The sequence below is a fragment of the Eptesicus fuscus genome, chromosome 16, assembly GCF_027574615.1.
Source record: "Eptesicus fuscus isolate TK198812 chromosome 16, DD_ASM_mEF_20220401, whole genome shotgun sequence".
Taxonomy (NCBI): domain Eukaryota; kingdom Metazoa; phylum Chordata; class Mammalia; order Chiroptera; family Vespertilionidae; genus Eptesicus; species Eptesicus fuscus.
Window position 1 is genome coordinate 4523969 of NC_072488.1, and position 22606 is coordinate 4546574.

General features: G+C 39.6%; 1 protein-coding gene across 1 annotated transcript in view; it reads right to left on the minus strand.

Moving 5' to 3' along the window:
• Nucleotides 1–22606, minus strand: part of NBAS (NBAS subunit of NRZ tethering complex) — a 197573-nt gene that overhangs the window by 88861 nt on the left and 86106 nt on the right. The window contains exons 26-32 of the mRNA XM_028140372.2: nt 20773–20906; nt 16430–16492; nt 14467–14589; nt 9710–9812; nt 6268–6497; nt 3354–3466; nt 491–604 (exon numbers count right to left, since the gene is read on the minus strand). Of these exons, the coding sequence (XP_027996173.2) occupies nt 491–604; nt 3354–3466; nt 6268–6497; nt 9710–9812; nt 14467–14589; nt 16430–16492; nt 20773–20906 (880 nt within the window). The remainder of the gene's footprint in view (nt 1–490; nt 605–3353; nt 3467–6267; nt 6498–9709; nt 9813–14466; nt 14590–16429; nt 16493–20772; nt 20907–22606) is intronic.

Here is a 22606-nt window from a genome sequence, read left to right on the forward strand (position 1 = left end):
ACGTCTAGAAAAATGTTCCAAACAGAACGAGGCAAGACTCGCAGGGAGAACAGCCAGGCGGGTGGCGGGACTAGAAACGATGAAGGAAAACGCTGCTGTCTGGCCGGACGCAGAGAAGGCTAATGAGGACGTGCCAGGCTCTGGGTTCATGACACAGAACTTACTCCACATCCACAGATTCGAGTCTCTCTTCGGATGAGGCAGCTTACTGCCCGCCCCTTGCACGGAGGCCGGTTGGCGATTTCCTCTGACAGACAGAGTGCGGTGGGAAAGACGGTGTGTGACTTGTGAGACGAGGTCATAAAGGCATTATGTTAAGAGGCCATTCAAGAAGTCTACGGAGAGGCCCACGTGACATTTTTATAATTATTTTTATAATCTTCCCAGAAGAGCAGCTAGCCTGCCGTACCCTGGTACAGTCTATGTCCGCCCAGGGCAGCGATGAGAGTAGCACAGAACCCTTCCTCTGCAGGTTAGCATCGGAACGTACCAGCGACCCTCAGCAACTCGGCGAGGCCCAGCAGCTTGGCGGACTGCCTGTAGCACGTGGGGGACTGGCAAAGGCACTCCTTGATGAGGCTGACCCGGTCGGAGCGCAGTCGCACTGCAGAGAAAGAGAGACCAAATAACAGGCATCAGCAGCGGGTACCTGACCTCCCTAACGTAAGACAGCTAAACGGAACGAGAGCTGTGCTGGCCTCCAGATCAATAGGAGTGAAAGATGGTCTTAGGCTCTACAGCAGCGGTTCTCAGGTTGAGAACTGCTAGCAGGGTCGCATAAGACCATCGGAAAACACAGATATTTACATTACGATTCATAACAGTAGCAACATTACAGTTATGAAGTAGCAACGAAAATAATTTATGGGTTGGGGGTCACCACAACATGAGGAACTGTATTAAAGGGTCGTGGCATTGAAAGGTTGAGAACCACTGCTCTACTGTAAGGGTTTTCAATGTTTCAAGATGTAACTGTCAGGACTATCTGGGGAATATTGTATTATTATCCCCATCTGAGGAAGGAGCAATTCAAAGACTTTAAGTTGCCACAGGTCACTGAGCGCCAAGTGGCTGAATCGGCATTTAAACTCCTACATGACACTCCAGTGTGGCTCTGTCTTGTTATCAGTATGTCAGTCCCTCCAAGGCAGCAAGCGTGCCTCACTCATTCCCTTCACTATTTCAGTTCCTGGAATAAAGTGCCGAATTCAATGTTCACTGATGGAAGGGGAGGGAGGGAGGGAGGGAGGAGAAGGAACGGAGGGTGGGGAGGAAAAGAGGGAGGGGGCACGAGGAGGCAGGTGACACCATTCTGATTCACCCTCAAGTAGAAAGTGCAAGTACATTCAACTACAAGAACAAAAATGACAGCGGACACTCGGAGAGCTGAAGCCAGAGTAAGGCTGAGCTGCCTGTCCATTACCCAGCGGTAAGCGGCAAAACTGGCTCAAGGCTGATTTCCACCATGTGCTGTTCGTCTGGAAAACGGACTTCTCCTGTTACAGAAAGAATCTGGGGGACGACTAAAATGTCCTAAATCTGCTCATTTGAATAGTAAGAATAATTCACATAAGCACCCATGCTATAGGGAAAAGCACACACGTGTACACATACAAATAATTCATAGGAGACTCATACATTAGGAATCATTTCTATATAGTATTTTCATTCCTGTTTTCTGCTAACTCATTGATTATAATTTAGCTAGTACCACTAACCTTCACCTGATGAGAAACAGTAACTCCTGAAGGGTGGGCAAAGAGGCTTCTAAATAAAGCAAGGTGACAAAATGAACGACTGTTCCCTGACTACAGTACAACACCTAGACCCTAAATCTCAAATGAGATTTTGGGAGGATTCTTTCCAAAAATAGGGACTTTTTAAAAACGCCGTGGGACGTGGGACAAATTGTTAAAAATCGGTTTTGTCCCGCCAAAAGCGGGACGATCTGGTCACCTTAGGACCCTAAATCGCCTAATATCAAGTTCCGTTGTCGGCCCAGTGTCTCTGATGAATACAAAGGCACAAACACAGCAGGCAGCATACAAAGGACACATTCTGTCTCCACATCTGGAAGGTCTTCCAACAGAAATTCCCAATCAATGGATCAAGCTATGAGGACAGGAAAGCAAACGTCTTCCTTCAGACTCTCCTATGGCAGGAAATGCCTCAGAAGCTACAGCAGGAATGGAGGTCTGGTTGCAGATATTCAAACCCATCAGCTGCCGTGCAAACACTGCCAGCAAAAACACTGCTAATAGAGCGCCATAGAGTATCAGAGCTAGAGAGATGGAAGGAATTCAGCGATCCACCCCGCCCCCAATTCCAAACACTTCCACAGTTAGGAATAAAGACAAGAGATTACACTGAAGCCAGCCAAGCATGCAGCTAAGAACCAAGCTACCTGCTGCCTTTAGGGCACTGAGGTCCAGGATTGGGGGAGGGGAGGGGGGGGGGGGGAGGGTGTTAATCTTTTTTTATTGATTTCAGACAGAGGAAGGAAGAGGGAGCTAGAGATAGAAATATCAATGATGAGAGAATCATTGATCAGCTGCCTCCTGCACGCCCCCTACTGGGGATAGAGCTGCATCCCAGGCATGTGCCCTGAGGGGGAATCGAACCAAGACCTCCTGGTTCATGGGTCAACACTCAACCACTGAGCAACACCTGCCTGGTGAGTCCAGGGTTTGAAGCCACAGAAACTCTCCCTCCCACCCGTCAGGTAAAGGTCAGGGCAGGGGAGAAGCACACTGTACTTACAGCACACAGCTGACAAGGACGAGTAACCAGTTTTGGCTGGTACTAACCCGATACCTACATTTAGGTAAAGGATCTTGAGCAATGTCAAGCTATTGCTAATAATTAAACTCTAAACAGGAACTTCTTGGCATCCCCTCTTTTAAAATAACATTATAGACCTAATTAAAGAATAATCTTCAGTAAGCATGAAAAGAAATAAAATATTATCAAAAATATTATCATGTATAGCTACTAAATCATGCAACTAAAACAAAATGCAGAAATAAACTATATACCAAAATTGATGTAAATCTGCAATTCTCATCCGTAATCCCAATTTCTGTCTTTGTTTTTATCCAATAGCCTCGATGCTGGTACTAATGTTATTTCTTTCAGTGTCATAACTGTAACCTTTGAAAAAATAAAATGGTGATAAAATGTCGGTTTTCTTTTTTCTTCTGGGTTTCCACTTAAGTTTCATTTGAAAAATGGGCGGGATCTACTGCTGATGGATTAAATAACCAAAGGTACTCTTTCGTTTAAAAAACTGAAAAGAAACGGTAGGAAATTAATGCAAAATAGGTGATCAGTGCAACACTAAGCAGAGAGCTCACCCTGCAGAGGCAGGATCTTGACCCCAAATTCCTCGAGGTACCCGACAGCTTGGATAAGGTCCAGCTCCTCCTGAATGGCAGGGGGCTTGTCTACCATCAGCTGTAAGCAGCACCTAAGAGAAATGAGACCCATTTTAAAAAGCAGGAACAAGCGTGGCTAAGGTGCCTTTGTATACTGAACAACGTAAGATCCAACACATATTTATCAAAAACCTACTACTCCCAAGTATTCTGTAGATGCCTTCTGTTATCTCTCTTGGTCCTCAGGACAAGCCTGTGAGACAGGCAAATAGCACCGTTTGCTTTTTGAGGAAGCCAAAATCGGAGCTCAGAGAGGTGAGTGATTTGTGCAGGGTTACAGTGATAAGAAGCAAGATATTAGAAAGAATGAAAATAAAGACGGGATGCAGGAACTTCCAGCTATTCTTCTAGCAAAAACAAAAACGTCTTGATTCAGTGACAATTTTGTCTCCCCCGAGACCTGAAAAAGGAAGAAGAGGTTGGTAATGTAATGCGGCAATAAAAAACAGGAGAAAGTGATGTGCTAATTTAAGAATCTGTAATTCCTTTGAAGTATTTTAAGCAAATTCTTCAAAATCCAGAGACTGCCTGGCCAATGTGCCTCAGTGGTTGAGCATCAACCCAGGAACCAGGAGGTCACGGTTGGATTCCCAGTCAGGGCACATGCCCAGGGTTGCAGGCTCGATCCCCAGTAAGGGGTGTGCAGAAGGCAGGCAATCGGTGATTATTCTCTCTCATCAGTGATGTTTCTATCTCTCTCCCTCTCTCCTTTCCTCTCTCTGAAATCAAGAAAAACATATTTTAAGAATAACCCAGAGACAAAGACAGTGTATTTAATAAATATTTTTAATTTACGAAAAGTTATTTTCTGAAAGGTGCGCAGAGAGCAATGTTGAAATACGAGACTAGAAGGGCAGTCAGACAGACATCAGGCCAAAAAGAGCTAATGATGCTGACATCATAAGTGATCAGATGAAGACCTATGGGCCCCAGTAAGCACCTGTATGACTGAGTGATAGATAAAGGCCTTGCTTGCTCTTGGCAAAATTGTAGAATTTAATTCAGATGAGGACTAACACACTAATTGTTGATTCAAGTACAAAGATATATAACCTCTGTAGTAGCTACCAAAATTCTAACTGCACTTTGCTCTGAACCCAGGAATTCCAGTTCGAAAAATGTATACAGCCAGGCTCACACATGCCCAGACATAATTATGAAGGTTCACTACCACAATGTTTCTCAAATAAAATGCACTAAATCAGGAACTAATTAAATGAATTATATAAAAGTCAAGCAATGGAATACTGTATAACCATTAAAGAAGAATAACACAGGTTTACATATAATAAAACTATATGTATTCATATGGAAAAATCTTCAATATAGATCACAATTGAAAAAAAGCAAGATACAGAAAAGTACGTAGAAGTAGTAAGCACTTACTTGTGATTTAGGAAAGAAGGTAACATTTAATATTTTGGTAGAACACTAATATAAAAAAAAAGCTGAGGGGTAAAGTCAGGGAAACTAGAATGAGGAGAGAGACTTATTGTCCATAGATATTCATTCTGGATTGTTTGACTATTTTATCTTGTGAATATTCATAACTGCTTCCTCTATAAGAAATATTAGTTAATAAATAACAGTTTAACTAGTAAGAATGTATGGGCTATTTCTACGTTGAATGACAGTGGGAACATTTAAATACATCCAGCTCACAAGTCTCAAAATCAGTTTGGTGCCACATTACAGACTTAAGACATCTTTTTAAAATGAAGGTTGTCATAGGGCAGAAAAAGGGATGGAATGAAGGGGAAATACAGGAAGAGCAGTTTTTAAAATTATCTCTGAGGACACCTGCCAAAAAGATGTAGGTCAAACCACTCCGAGTTTCAAAGGCTACTCTATTTGATATTTTCATCATCTGACATGCAATCCCTTGGGAGAGAAGAAAAAATTTTACTAACTACTTAAACAACTTCGTCAAGTTCATGGTTTGAGAAAACAATTTATTTTCTCTGTGGTAAGATATCACTGGAAGAAAAAGTTACCCTTGAAGTTTTGCTAGAGTTGAAATAACTAGTCATTTTAGGGGAAAATAAATCTAAATAGCTTCCACAATCATTATGTCAAAATAAATTCCAAATGGGCATAAAATTCCAGTGTAAAAATAAAACCATCAGAGTGGTAAGAAACAATAATAAAAACTATTTTAATGGCCTTAGGAATCAACAACCTCCAAAGGATGACACAAAAGACCACACCATAAGAGGAAAGAATAACAATCAAATTTTTTAAAAATTCTGATAGCAATTTAAAAGGTAAATTATAGATAATAAAAACATGGCAACACAGTTAAAATGTTTAAGGCAGGCAAAGGGCAAATGTCCCTTATGCAAAAAAAAAAAAAAAAAGTTCCTAAGAATCAACAGTAAAAAGGTGAACTCTAAACTTCCAGTACAACAGGGGAACTGAATTCCTATTCGAGAAATTTCCACCTGGAAGGGAACTCTGAGCTTTATCATCTAACCAGAGCAGAAGCCATGGGAGGAAGGCAGCCATCACCTAAGTGTGCTGGAAACTGCCAGAACTTGAATTTCCAGGCTGTCACGTGAACCCCTCCCACAGAAGAGGAACACAGCCTACAGATAATCGGCAGAAATGAGGATGGGAAAGCGTTCTGGGGAAAAGGGTCTCGGGGAAGCTGATGAATATTCATAACGTAATGAAGCTGATTCTCTATGCAACTAATAAAGAACTGTGCCCCATACAGCCCGGTCAGGGTAGAGGTGTGCTCATGGATGTGGTAAGTAAAGAATGGAACCGACGATGCTGCCTGTGTGTTCTGACGCCCGCCCCTCGGATGGAAGCACACAGGCCCCCCCTCTACCTGGCCAGGTCCATGCAGCCGTCAGTGAGGCTGGTGGAGGAGTTGAAGTACTCCCGGCTGGCAGCCAGCACCAGGTCCACGCTGGCCTCGTAGCTCACCCTGCGCGGGGCCTTCCCTCTCGGGGCTGCGCTCGCTGGCGGGTTTGCGGAACCCGCGCAGCAGTGCATCATCTGCCCGGCCAGGTGGATGTTTTCAAGGCGACTGGAACACAGGAGACTTTCTGCAAATATCTGGGGGAACAAGAAACCGGAATGAATGCTTAAAAAAGGAGGGTTCCATTCTCAACCCAAGGAAGGCTCTGCCGTCCCATGAAATAAATTACAAATAGCCCCACCCTGGAGGTAGCAGCTGCGTACGATGCAAATACGCTAACTGGTAACGAAGCACATTTTTATGTTATGTTAATTTCACCTCAATTAAAAAACTCCCTCTTCTAGAAGGAATAACTTAACCGAGCAAACCAACATTAAACATAATATTCTAATTGTGTTACAATGAATATTTAAGTAAAATATCTAAAGTTCACTCTCATTCAAAAACAGAATCTATTAGAATACTGCCCTATACTCAACAGGGCTACTCTGTTTAAACTATTTATAGCCACTTCAATTTTTAAAAATAAAATGTTTGAATATAATACATATAATTCATGACTGCTTACAGCAGCTGAACTCAGTCTCACTAACTAAAACAGCCAAGCTACCAATGTCAAACCTAGACAGAGCCATTGAAGTTACAATGTACCATATAACATGGAGGCTTTTTCCCCAATCTGTAAATTAAAGTTATTTAATTGAAACAAGAGCCACTGATGGAAGGTACTCATGCAAATATCACTGCATTCTACTAGGCAACAAATAGCATCAACTGACAAATTGTTTCCTATATTTAAGATAGTTTAAAGGGGGCTAAGATATGGTGATGGAAGATGATCTGACTTGAGGTGATGGGGACAAAATGCAATACACAGATCATGTTTCATAGAAATATACACTTGCAACCTATCTGATCTTATTAACCAATGTCACCCCAATACATTTAATAATAAAAATAAAACAAAAGAATACTGCAATTATGGATGTAGAATTTATTATAGAAAATGTGAGTGTAAAAAAATTAAAACCACAACTAATCACAAAAAGGAAGATTACTTACTTCAGAAATGTCTTAAATAAAGACAGCCTTTTAAACCTACACTAATAATATGAATATGTAATCAGTTCGAGGACTTCCCGAAGAATGCTCTGCCCAAAAATGCCACTGTGGATGCAGATAGCACAGAAATAGAAAAAATGAAAAAAAGATTCCTTGTCATTAGTAAGAGTTTCCTTGTCATTAGTAAGACTGTCCGGTTCTCACGTTTCCAGGCTTCTGAGGAAAGCATCTTTAGACAGGCCTTTACTGAAATTACCAGTAAGAATAAAGGTATTGATTGTGACAGAAAGCGGATCACCCTAATCATTTATACCTAACAGGTGAAATGGCTCACTCCACGTGACCCACATAACGTGGATGTAACAGTTTCTCTGATCCTTTGTAGGGAGTCAATGCCCAATACTGAAAAATACAATTCACTCTAAATTTTAACAGGCTTTGCTAAAATGAAGAACACAAATTTCTGCCCTTTAGGCAGTAAAATATGTTCAAAATGGTGCCAATGAGCTTACAAATTATTTTCCAAGGACAGCAAAACCTAATGTAGTGGCCAAAAGTCAGCAAGACGATACAGTATAATTTAAAAGGTATTAAACAATATTTAACAAGGTAAGTTTGCCAAATCTTTATTACCTGCTTCTAGAACCATTCAAAACTGTTACAATTTGCTTTCAAATGTTTTCTCAAGGGGAGAAAGTAATGGCCAGAGTCACTGAAATGCCAAAGCCTAATGGAAAGGTGTTAAAATATAATAAAAGTGACTTAATATGTCAAGTTGTTTATGACACAGGAGCTAGTTCAAGTGTAATATACTTATTACCAATTTTTCAATCAGAATCAGAAACAGGAAAATACTAAAATAATGTGACTCCAACTTAAAGACACCAATTCAGACACACAAATGACAGGTTTGGACCCATGTGCATACAGATATTTTTACCCTGAAACTGGAAGTCAAGTTCCACATTAGACACAAAAGAGAAGTTATTGGCAGCTGTACATGGTCTGAGACTGTAACCATAAATAAAAACTTTATGCTCGTTCAAGCATTTAAAAACCTGAAGCTCAAATTTAAAGCCATTCATTTCTCAAGTCTACAGGCTCTTTTGTTCAAATCGCCTTGAATTAAAATACCAACCTACTTCATAAAAGAGACACCTATTTTTATAATTCTCGTTTTATCCACGGGTCACGCTTCGCAGAGCACAGTGACACAAGAAATAGTCTATATTTTGTACCAAGCTTATTTAACAGGAAAATTCAAATAAGAACCCTTTTTTGTTCTTAAAATTAAAAATGGGTTAGATAAGTTTTCTATACAAACTAGGAGAAATTTGGTGTAAAACTCGTATCTCCCAAGATAATGAGTAAACCCCATCGGTGGCCTCCCAGGCGTTAACAACCCGCCGGCAGGAGCCTCTCTGTCCCAGACACGCTATGCACTGGGGCACGTGGGGGGGAGATGAGGCGGTGGTGCCCGCGGAGGGGACACACGGAGACAAGGAACTGCACGGAAGAGAAAGGCAAGTCACCTGAGAGGACAGAGGACGGCTCTGCAGAGGGCATAGTGAGCTGAGTCCTGAAAATGATCAGCAATTTTCAAACCAAGGAAAGAGAAGTGGGTATTCCAGGCAGAGGGAACAAGGCGTGCAGCCACAGAAACATGAAGCAGCGTGGCGCGTGGAGGGGTCCTGCGGGAGCAGACCTGCGGGAGCAGACGGAGGGCGGGCACCTGGTGGCCAGGCGGGGAGGTCAGAGGTGAGCGGGGACAGGGAGGCAGGAATCCGCTGCGGCTTCCTAGGCCATGCCGGGAAGTGGGGTGACTGCTGGTAGCTGATAGAGAACCAGCAGCAAATGTTAGGAAGGGGAGCGTCTGGAAAGGTCTGTTTTAGAAGGAGAGTGTGAGTCCCTGTGAACGTGAGACGTAGAAGTAGGGAGACGAGGTGGAGGATTGTTGCAAGAGAGGTGAAGACAGGACGGGTTTCTCAGTCAATGAGGCCCGGTAAGTAAGCTTTAGTGACCAGAACTGGGGAAGGGAGGGAGGGGTCAAGTGTGACTCGGAGTTTCCTAGCTGAGGACTGTAACCCACTAACTAAATGGGGCTGCGATGAACAGAGAGAGGAGATAGGAAGTGGGTGCTCAAACTATGAAACACGACTCGATCACCAGCTCTTACTCAACAGGACAACTTACAGCGAAGTGCCTGCCCCTCACCGTGTGTCCAATAAACGATCTGTATCAACCAAGATTTCTAAATCCAAGGAGATAAGCGACATCCATAGGTTACCTCATAGCAAGCATCCGACGCCAGGCACGTGTAAACGTTCTGCTGCATGGCGAGCATGTCCTGGAGCAGCATCCTCCAGTGGGACTCACTGACGGGAGGCTGCCTGGGGGAAAGGAGGAGAAAAAATAATAACAACAAGTCATGAAATCTCTCCAGCTGGCAAAGAGTGAAAAAAAAAACACACACACAAAAAAACCAATCATTACTAAGTGAGTAATTTAGAAGGTTTTGGCATCTTATGTCTTAAGATTTCTTTACAACTATAAACGAAGGGTCAGTATTTCTGATCATGCCAACTTGGAAGCTACTCTTCAATAGGAAAGCTCTGCTGTTGCTGCTAGATTAGCTACTGGCTTTCCGTTGAGTCCCTCAAGTACTTGTGACGTCCACGAGACCATGCTGGTAGCCATGCATGTGACTATAGAAAAACAAGTATTTGTGTAACTTTCTGATTCGTTCATTCACGTTTATTGAACATAATTTTATAGCAGAAAAATGGGGGAGTGTCTTTGAAATCATCTTGCCTCTTTCGATCGTTCATCCTAGTGGAACATATATGAGCCTGGAGTCACCATTTATCTTCACTTTCTAATCTTGAAATTCTACACGATCATGAATCCCATTGTTTGAAAAGGGCAGGTTTTGTTTTGTGTTGCACTGTTGGTTTAAGTTAATCCTCACAGTGTACAGAAAAGAATCTGAAGCTCAGAGAAATTAAGAAACAAACATATTTAAATCCACACAAGTGCTGACTGTTTTTATAGTACCTAGGGGCATCTTGCTTCAATGCCTATGTTTTATCAAAGCTACTCTCCTCCATTCCTTGTCCCTCTCTGAGATGCACTCTAAGTGAGGAAACTGAAATTCAGGGATTTTAAATGACTTGCTCATGACCATGTAGCCGATAGGTGACGGTGGGTGAAATGGTTAACAAAGCCCTTTCCTCGTCTGCAGGGGAGTCTGAACCGTTAACTCTCTAGCTCTGTACCCCTGGCTACCAACATAAATGGTGTCTGATCACCCGGCTCTGGGCCTCTCTGCTTGTGTAGCACCTTCTCGCTGGGTATCTGGCCTCTGCCCTGGGGCACGGGGAGGGGCTGTAAATGAACTAGGACACCTGGGTGTGGTCACCAGCGTGTCCTTGAGGGGCCCCTGTTTGTCAAATGCCAAATGAAGGTTTCTTTTTCACGCATCTTTTCTTCTTTATGCATTGAAAACGGGGCAAATAAATGGTTTGTTTATAATGGCATTGCCATGAGGGGGAGAGTGTATATTTGGGATCATTCCTATGAGAATTCTAGTCTTCAGGAATTTTTCACCTAAAACTATTAATAAATATATGCTTTATTTGCTTATAGCATCTAATATTTATCACATAAAATAAAAAGTTCCTTCCACCCCACATTCAATAAAGCATAAAAGGAAACTTTTCCCTCAGCATACGAATACACAAAACTGATATGCTGGCAACACTCGCAGGATAGTCCCTGAAATGGTCACCGCAGTGAGACCCTGGTATGCGAACTGTATAGGTGGACCTCCCGGAATGAGAGGCGCTCTCAGACTTGGCTGCGGAGAAGCGGCAGAGCGTCTGATGAAGCGAGTGTGCACCTGGCACCTGGGGATGGAATCAGACTAGGCCCCGTCTAGCTGCATTCGAGTTCTCACGGCCCAGCTGCTCTCCTGGAAGCCATCAACGCCAGGACAGATGGCATTATTGTTTCCTCACACATGGCTGGCCGTACGTACAGGTTCTAATTAAAATAGATTACAGGGCATTATTTACAATGGCCTTCTCAAAACACTTTCCGTAAATAAGAACCAGGAGTAGAACTTGAAGGGGTTTGCAAATTAACAGAGAGATCTCTGCATACAAACAGTGTTAGTTCCAGCCTTGCAATAGCAGTGCATCTGCCTGGGAGAGAGAGTATTACACTCAAGGTGGTAAAAGTTGGTCTGTGACAGACAAAGAAATCCACCGCCAGTATAATATGAATGAGAGTAGTCTGTAGGTACAGAAGGCAAAGCTACTGTAGCGTGTGTGAAATGATACATTTCAAGTTGACTACTTTGGTTTTTTGTTTGTTTCTTGGGGGGATTTTTTTTCTTTTTTTTTTAATTTATCTTTATTGTTGAAAGTATTACATATGCCCCCTCTTTTTCCCCCATTGACCCCCTCCCCACTCCAACCCCCTCCCCAGGCCTTCACTGCACTATTGTCTGTGTCCATGGGTTATGTACATATACACATAAGTTCTTCGGTTAATCTCTTCCCACGCTCCCACCCCTTCCCTCTGAGAATCTTCAGTCTGCTGCATGCTTGGCCATCCTCCCACACATTCGCAGGAAGCAGACCGCCAGGACATAAATCAGCTTCAGGACGTCACAAGTACTTGAGGGACTCAACGGAAAGCCAGTAGCTAATCTAGCAGCAACAGCAGAGCTTTCCTATTGAAGAGTAGCTTCCAAGTTGGCATGATCAGAAATACTGACCCTTTGTTTATAGTTGTAAAGAAATCTTAAGACATAAGATGCCAAAAACTTCTAAATTACTCACTTAGTAATGACTGAGAGAGGCCCACTGCTATGTAAGGTCCCATATTAGATGTAGGTGACTATGACACTTGCCCTGGAGAAGCTTATGTTCAGAGGGAATATATGACACCTGTGTCAATAACTACAGTGCACTGTGGAAAGAGAGAGGTAGAAAGAGAGGCAGACACGAAAACAGGGACGTGCTAGGCAGGAGAGTCCTTGAACAAGCCAACCCTGGCGCATTACATAAGCAATTTTCCAGTCAATTGAGGCTCTGACTGCAGGAGTCGCCTGGGAGGTATAGGTTTATTCTTCTGCCATCTCATGGCTGGTATTGCTTGAGGGCAGGTATAATGGGTATTAATTCCCTCATAATCCCAGCATAAAAGGCCCAACTTATATGCTGCCGACAAGAAGGGCACTTCAAATACAAAACACAAATTAAAAGTGAAAGGTATACCATGCTAACGGGAGGAATGTGAACCATGCCGTATACCACAAAATATAGCATGCTAACACCAGTAAAAAAAGAGGAAAATAAATAAAAAGCACACACATTGGAAAGAAAGAAGTAAAGCCATCTCTGTTCATGGGTGACGTGAAAAACTCTATAGAATCTCCAAAAAAAAACCTACTGGAGCTAATAAATGAGTCCAGCAAAACTGGAAGACACAAGATCAACATATCAAAATTCAATTGTATTTCTACACATTAGGAATGAACAATACGAATATGAAATGAAAAACAGTAACACCAAAAATAATAAAATATTTAGGAATAAACTTAACAAAATAAGTACAAGACTTATACACTGAAAACAGCAAAGATCATTAAAAGGAATTAAAGACGTAAGTAAATGAAAAACATGCCGAGTTCACTGACTGGAAGACTTAATACTAATTTAAGACAGCAATACTATCCAAGTGAATCTATAGACTCAACATAATCCCCATCAAAAATCCAAAAGATTGTTTTTTGCAGAAAATGACAAACTAATTCTAAAATTCATATGTAAACACAAAGACCCCAAAATAAACAAAACAACTTGGAAAAAGAAAAACAAAGCTGGGAAACTAATATTATCTAATTTTGAGGCCAACTGTATAAATCTACAAAACTATAAAATTTTGCTAGCTATAGAAAATCTTTGAGGGAAACTCTCTCAATATGATGTCCAAAGCACAATCAAAAAAGAAAAAATGAATAAACTGGACTTCATCAACATTTTAAAAGTATGCGCTTTAAAAGACACCAGTAAAAGAGTGAAAAGATAAGGCACAGACAAGAGAAAATCTTTGCAAAGCATATTTAATAAAGGACCTGTATCCTGAACATGTAAGAACTCTCAAAATTAATAATAACAACCTAATTTTAAAAAATGACCAAATGGCAAGTAAGCACATTATTACTCATTAGAGAAAGCTATTAAAACCAAAAGTAGATACCATTCCATACACCTATTAGAATAGCTGAACTTAAGAAGACAAAACATAACAAGTGCTAATGAGGATGTGGAGCGACTGGAAGCCTCCCACAAGACTGATTAGAAGAGAAAATGATACAATTACTGTGAAGACAGTTTGGCAGGTTTTTTTTAAAGTTAACCATCCACCTACCAAATGATGCTACCATTCCACTCTTACGGATTCATCCAAAAGAAAGAATATGTCCATACAAAGACTGGGACATGAAATTCATGGCTTTATTTGTAAGAGCCAAAACTCAAAACAACCCAAATGTCCTTCAACAGGTAAATAAACAAAGTGTGATAAATCCATACAATGGAATACTATTCAGCAAATAAAATTGAATAAATTATTGATCCATGATACATTATTATGCTGAGTGACAACGCCCCCCAAAAAAGTGTTTACTGTATGATTCCTTTTACATAAAATTCTAGAAAATGTGAAGTAATATATAGGGACAAAAAAGTGGGTCAGTGGTAGCCTGGAGAGGGGATGGAGTGTAATGAAGAGAAGCAGTAGGGAGGGAATTATAAAGGGGCAAGGGAAGACAGGATTTCCTCATCTGCTTATTATCTTGAATGTAATGATGGTTTCATGGGCATATACATCTATCAAAACTTAACCAATTCTACTCTCTTTAAATATGCACAATTTATTGTGGGTCATGTATAACTCAATGAAGTAAAAAAAAAAAAAAAAAGAGCAGTACTTATTTTTAACCATATACAAGTATCAACCAATTTTATTACTCACTTCCGACCGGTGTGCCTGGTCAGTCTAACCATCAGCTTACGTGCCTCTTCTGCACTCGACTGAGTGTTTTTAACAAATGAAATTGGCTTCTCAAGGCCATGTTTCTCCAGAAGCTCGGACACGCTGCAAGTGAAAGAAGACTTTTCAAGTCTGGCTGCCAAACAAAGTCTAAGCATCTTAAATATGTAAGCAGCAGTTAGGTATTTCCTATTTAAACAACAACAACACATAGAACAACCCAATTTTATATATTACATTAATTCTCAGAAGAAAAAACAACAACAGACAAACTAGTAATTACATATCAAATCGGTTTTCCCCTACTGACTTTTACTACGATATGTTTGGAAGAAGTAACAAACACACCAAAAAGCATAACATATCTTTCTCTCCAAATCCTTTAATACACTTTTCCTGGACTCTAAAAGCACCAAGTCAGTAAAATCAGCCAAATTTATCATTTCAATACCCAGCTTTAACTCTTAACAATCCTATTGAGTATTTTGTTATAGGCAAGGCTGCTAAAAAAGCAATAAGCAAAGAATTTCATAGTTGAAAAGCCACAGAAATATCCTAAGACTCGATCTCCCTCCAGAATCCATTCTATAAAAATACAAAATATGTCACGAACTTTCTTGGTCTCATATGAATCTTCCTGAAATATTCCATTCCATAACTATCAGCGTGACATACACCGGGACTGCCTCGCCAGACCTCACATTTATGAATTAACTACTACTGGGCTTACGGAGAGACTGGTTAGCATTTAATCACTTTTCGCAAAGACAGGTTTCATGGGTCATGTCACCTGCCACGTCAAAACATTTATCACCTATTAATGGTTATGAGTTGGAACAGGACTAAAAAGTTCTTATTTGAAAAGGTCAGCAATTAAGGTCAACAGTGAAAGGCCTGGTATCATCCAGAACCTCCAGGATGGCACTGTTCCCTGGAGGAACTCAGAGAGTAAGTGACTATAAGGCCCGCCCACAGCTACAACCAGCGACAGAGGGTGAAAAACACTGTTTATTTCACTGTAGATCTCTGCGGCAGTTCCTCTTAGTTTCATAAGGAGATAAAGGCAACCATGAAGATTTGTAAGCAATGAATTTATACTGACTTAACCCAGTGAACTTCAAAATATCTTTACACTAAAGTCCTTTAATTTGAATGAAAATAATTTCTAATTCACAGATTCCAAATTATTATACTTTACTATACATATTACCACAATAAATCAATGTTATTATGTTATTACCTATAATTTCTATAATTACATATTGGAAAAACAAAGTTTATCATTCCTAATATTTTATTTTTAATACAAATAGTTAAAAATTATACACAAGCATAATTACATATTTATATAAAAATAAATACTAATAAAAAATATTAGACTTCCTAAATGGAAAACTGGGAAATTTCAATCTTCAGAAGAGACACTTTGATTTTTCCTTGTGACAGTAAAGTAATATTACCACAGCTACTTACAGGCACTCGTGTAGTTTGCTATATCTGGATATTCAATCAAATGTACTGTCCCAAAAAGAGAAATTAGGAGTATAATGAACACTGTTCACTGATAAACGCAATAATTAGTACAGGAACTAATATCTTTTTGTGTACCTACAGTGTGCAAAGTACTTTAAATGCTTCATCTAATGTTAATTCCATAACCTCATGAGTTCAACATCAGAGATACAAAACCCTGGGCTCAAAGATCACACAATTGGTAAATGGCAACACCTAGATTTGAACACAACCAGTCTTCAAAGCCCATGATCTTATTACTCCAGCAGTTTGTAAAATAAGCTATGGTATATTTGTTTGAAGACAATTCACTCACCAGAGTCAAACGTACATAGGTTCAAACTGGAAATGACTGCTAGGCGTATTTAGAGTGACATTTCTAGTCACTTTAAATCTTAATCAGCACAGAGCCACAGGCTGTCACTGCTCTCACCTGAGAATTTGCTCCAGCTGGTCTACCTTGTCATGAAGAGCGGCGGTTGCCTCTGTCTTAGGGCTAAAGGATTAAGAAATAAATTACAATTAAATTCCAGTAGTAGCTCTTTAAATAAAGTTCAAAACTCACTTGACTGAAAAAAAGAAAAAAGACACGCTGTTTCCTGAACTTGATACGTCCCAGGTTCCCACGGTCCAGGTGAAACTCCAGGCCTACCTCCTGAACCCGGTCAGCATCTCGCATGCCTCAAGAGACTAAGATCAAACAGAACGGAGCGGAACGAAATTCTCTGTTATACGTTAGCAAGACATGGGCAACTATTTTCTAAAGAACTCTACGTGCAGTTCTACCAAAAGACACACGCAAAGAAAGAATTATAAATCGTCTTTTTTCTTTTAAGAAGGGAAGGAGGAAACTGTCCTTTATTTCTGTCCTTTTAACCAATAAAGCAGGTAAGTGGCCCTGCATGATGGCTTTCTCCCGGCCTGTCTACACCACCTGTGACACCCTGGGAAGGTTCCATCAGGAACCTAAGTTCTTGGTCCTTCTTCGTATCATCACTCCCTCTGCATCCACTTCAATGTGAAGGAACCAGGGGAAGCAGAGCCATCAGTAAAAGCAAACGCTTTGTGAGGAAGCACGTGGAGAGGGGACTGAGAAACATTATCATGAACAAGTCACACACTGATGCAAATGTGCCGGAAGGGTAGCCTTCGCCTGGCACAAGCACGTACGAGGGAAGGCAGCGATTTGGCAGGAAAGTTGAGCAACTGCTGTAAAAGTCCTCTTCCATCCTCTACAGCTCTGTGTCCCAACCACGGAGGGAACGCTGGCAACAGAGCCGCCGCACTGACCCACCTGGATTCCTGCAAGACTGGCGGGTTCTCTTAACAAAGAGACCAAGTGAAACGCTTTGTCTGCACTTGGACAATTAAAAATGACCTAACGTGAACACCAACGCCTCACTATTGGAAACCATCAATCTGTCCTGATTCTAAATCTACTTGGCAGTTACTTAGTGCAGTTTACAAAGATTATACTATCTTTTTGAACCAAATTTTAAGACTTGGACTAGAGTGATAAATTAGGGCATATTACACTTAAAGTCTTTCAAAAAAAAAAAAAAAAAGATCATTTGTCAGATCTAACTTCCGTTAACTTCCAGGAATAATATTTTTTAAATTATCAGTTAATAGCTTTGTAATAAACATTTGTCATTGATTTGCAAGAATATAGTTCTTCCTTTGTGAACTGACATGCACAGACACAATGACAAAAGGTTCTTTCAGCCCGATGAAGTATGCTGCCTAGGAAAGATGCACACAAGTTTAATTAAATTTAGTAAGTGATTGTTCATTCCCTAAAAGGAAAAAAATTTTTAAATAAATAGTTTACTATTAGGTAAGTAACAACCACTGAACCACCAAGAAAAAAAAACAATCACTGGGAGAATATAAATTGACTAACTGGGCACAAAGAACAAAGAGAATCACGAAAATATTCTGAAGCCCTATATTTTAATAGCGAGCTAATGTACAACTACAAGCTATTTTAAACATTATAATTGTGAAATACAATCGTTAAGAAAGAAATGTAACAAAAGAACATCAAGTTTTTTTGTGTGTTTTCAAAAGAAAAAAAATCTGTTAGATCAGAAATCATTCAACTGAAGCCCAAATAGCTTTCAGCCTCATACGCAGTAGAAGAGGCATTTTTTAGCCTATCTACTCTTTGAAACAAATATACTAACGCCCTGACTGTCATGTCTACAATTTTTAAAGTTATTTTAATATCATCATCCTATTGGCATATAGGAGACAGCCAATCAATGATTCTCTCTTCTTATTGAAGTTTCTGTCTCTCCCTCTTCCTTCCTCTCAGAAATCAATAAAAATACATTTAAACAAATAATAATATCCTCATCCTATCTGATTATCTCCTGTTAGACAAATTACTGTTTAAAAATTAATAGATAAGCTTATGCTCATTTGATCTTACTGAAAAAAGTCAAATACATTAATTTTTTGAAGATACATGTGTCAGGTGGAAGTCAATGCTTTTACCCAGTTGAGTCAGGGGCAACAAAGGAGGCCTCAAGCTGGCAGAGGCGAAGTCAGGAAGCACAGCAGTGCCTGCTTTTAGAAGACAGGTGCTCAAGGCCGGGAAAGGCGAGGCAGCCACGCTGTTCATCTGCCACACGTCTTCCCATCTCCTGCCTTTTCCTGCTTCAGACATGATTTTAGTGAAAACTTTGAAGGGGGTTATGTCCCTTTGGACTCCCTGGCTTATGAACAGTAGCACCCCACCCCACCCCACCACTTGTTCTTTTCCAGGACACTGACTTCTCAGCGTGAAAAGGCCCTCTGACTGCGGCAGAGCTCACACTCTGGGCTTAACTTGTCCCCCTTTCCCTGCATGTTCTGTAAGCCAGAGAGCAGTTTAAAGGACTGATGAGATTCAGGGAAACAATTTTACTCCCTGTTGTTTCTCACCAGGAGGCACAGGCTGCCAGGGGTCTGACTCCAAGTGAAGGTACATTTCATAGCTTGATGAAAGGTTTATAAAGGTAAATTCCTCTTTGAAATTACACACACACAAAATTTATTTTTTAGAAAACCTTTCGCCTGAATTCAGGCATGAAACAAGTATTTCACAGTGGGTTGCAAACTGGTGATTTCTACCATTCATTTCACACACACACAGGAAAAACGGCAGGAAGAAAAGAAGAGATAGAGAGAAGGAAAGAAAGGGCAAAGAGAAAAAAACAGAGCATGTGGAGGCCTCCATGAATCAATATCTGATTTTGTAAATGAGGAAACAGGACTGAGAAGTTAAGTGGCTTTGTTAAAGTCACAAAGGGTTAGAAACAGGTCCAATGACTGCATTCCATGCCCTTCCATGTGTTGGTATTAACTTCTTCAGATGTTAAATTTATAACATTTACTAGATTTGAAGGAGTGATTAAAGGAATGAATGTTGTCTGACTTCCAAAAAGAAAATAAAAATATGATTTGCATACAACTAAATGATCCAAAGGAATGTTGTATAAATTTCCACTTAAACATGAGCCCAGTTAAAAATTATGTAAATTCATTCCTCAAGAAATTAAAAACTGAACTATCGTGCGATCCAGCAATTCCACTCCTGGGTATATAGATGAAGGAAATGAGATCACTGTGTCGGAGAGATATCTGCACCCCCATGTTCACTGCAGCATTATTTACAATAGCCAAGACATAGAAACAACCTAAGTGTCCATCAACAGAGGATTGGATAAAGCCAATGTGATATATATATGTGTGTGTGTGACACATACATAGTGACTTCCCATATATATAATGTGTGTGTGTGTGTGTCTGTTTGAGATATATATCACAAAGGAGTATTATTCATCCATTAAAAAAAAAAAAGAAAATCCTGCCACATACAGCATGGATGGGCCTTGAGGATATTATGTTGTGTGAAATAAGCCAAACAAATACTGTAGGACCTCACTTATATGTAGAATTAAAAAACAACAACACTAAACTCACAGAAAAAAAATATCACATTTGTGGTTACCATAGGCAGGGAATGGAAAGTGGGTAAGTATATGAAGGTGGTGAAAAATACAAATTTCCAATTATAAGACAAGTAACTACTCCTAAAGATGTAATGTGCGTGACAATTATAGTCAATACTGCTGTATGATTAAATTTCTCAGAGGGTAAATCCTAAAAGTTCTCATCACAAGAAAAAGGAACATTTGTTTTTCTTTCCTTTTTTTTTGTATCTGTATGATGATGAATGTTAACTTATTTATGGTGATCATTTTATAATATATGCAAGTCAAGTCATTATGCTGTACACCTTACAGTTATATGGTGCTGTAGGTTAATTATATCTCAGTAAGACTGAAAGAAAAAAATAAAGTGAATTATATATATTAATGCATTCTGCTTAAAGGGATTACTATAGGCAAGAGCCAAGAACAAACAATTCATAGAAGAATTACAAATATGGAAAAACGATTAATTGAAAACACAACTTAAAACAAAGACATATCATTGTCTATACACTTTTTAAAAAGTATTTCTTGTTGAGGTGGTAGTGATGTTTTTGTTTGTGTTTTAATGGATAATTAATTATAAAGTGTGAGGAAGTTATAGTGACTTTCCATATACTGCTAGAAAAACAAAAGTTTATCTGTAGGTAACTGATTCGCAGATCATTTCTTTTTCTTCTTTATATTTTTTTATATTCCCCAAATTCTCAGCAATGAACATTCAGGGAAGCAACATTTTCATTTTAACTGTAAGAATATAGAGACACAATAAGGTTGGCATAGTGTGGCTTCTCACCCATATCCCCTCTGAGGCAGACATTCTAATATGTCATAGCAAAGGAAGAGTTGGTCACTCCGTTCACAGTTGTAGATGCAGTCCAGAGCTACTGCCATCAGTTGGTCCTGGTCAGGAATAATTTTTTGCTGCAGCTGGAGAAAATAAAGCACAATGTACTAAATGCCAATAGATTTACAGGCACGTTTTCCACACCCCAGTGCCACTGTCAATAGAATATTAAATAGTTCAATTAATCAACTGCAGAAACAAATCTTGATATTTCTTTAGCTTACAGACTTTTGGGATCGTTAATAATTCTAAATGAAATCACATTTTAATTATAGAATCAGCTAGAAAAGATAATTTGTACCCATAAGCTTTGCATCTGCTAAAAGCAGATTCAATTTACAACCCAGTCAAGATAGAAGAGACACAGTGAATTAAAAAGGCAACTCATTAAAAACATAACCCTAAAGCCATATTTTATGTGTTTCAACTACAAAAATATATAAAATTCCTTAAGTAATATTCAGATATGTTCGATTTTTCAATATGCATAATATATTAGTCATTTAACTAAACAGTACTGACATTGTACCCAAAGTCACATTGCAATGCAGGAATATTCAAATCCCAGAATATACTCCATATTTCTGCTGTAGAAAATGGCTACTTTGAGTCACTTTCTATATAGGATACACCACTTCCCACTGCAAACCACAGGTTCTAATCTTAGATTTCTGGGACATAAAAATAATAGATTTGTGCTTTGTTTTTCTCATCTATAAACCTGGGATATTAACAACAACTTCCTAACAGGTATAGCATTGTTGTGTGGATTAAATAAATGAATACATGTAGAATGTTTATATTATTACCACCACTGAAACAAAATGGAAGTTTCCAACAATTTCCTTAGGACCTTTTCAACAACAAAATAAGTCTACGATCATTTCCATAATAAGATCTACTAGTTTTCAACCTCCTAGTAGAAACACCAAACAGATAGGAAAGTGATGGAGGGAAACTGCCAAACAAAGGCAATTTCTCCGCAGAAAGATCACATCAATGGATGGAGAGAAGAAACATTCAAGGTTACCTGAGAAATAAAGATTTTCTTAAAGTAGTTGGGTTAAAGCATTTATATACCTTTCTTCAAGGTGTTAAGAAAAAAATATAACATTAATGTGGCATCACAAAGTTATCCAAGGTTTCAAAGTGACAAACTGGTGAAATAGGGACAGGCAGCTGTAATAAAAGTATTATTAAAAGTTAATTAAGATAGCTAACTTTTCCTGATTTCAGATTATCTGGTCAATAATATTGCCAAAAAACTTATTTCCATCTTTATGTTTTTCTGGGTTTTCTAAATATTCTACAACTGGAGGCCTGGTGCACAAAATTCGTGCACAGAGAGGGTCCCTGGGGCCTTCCTCCCCAGCTGCTGGCTGCCAGCTGGGGCCTTCTTTCGTTCCACGCCACCCTCAGCATACATCATAGCAAGTGATCAAACTCCCAGTCTCCTCGTCGAACTCCCAATGGGACTCTTTGCATATTAGCCTTTTATATATAGAGATAAGCATTAATTAGAGGAAGTAATTTTAAAACTAAAATTGCCCATTGAATTATTTAATCAGAAAGAACTAAAATCTTGCACCTAAGAAACTATCATATACAGTGAATTCCCAATTAAAGCAGCTGTTCCTAACCCTAGCATTCCATCAGAATCACTGGATAAATTGCCAAATGCGTATTACAGAACTCCTATTCCTCAAATTCTATTATATACCTGGGATGGTATATAATAAATTAGAAAATTAAAATATTTTAAATGCACATAGCCTGATGCACC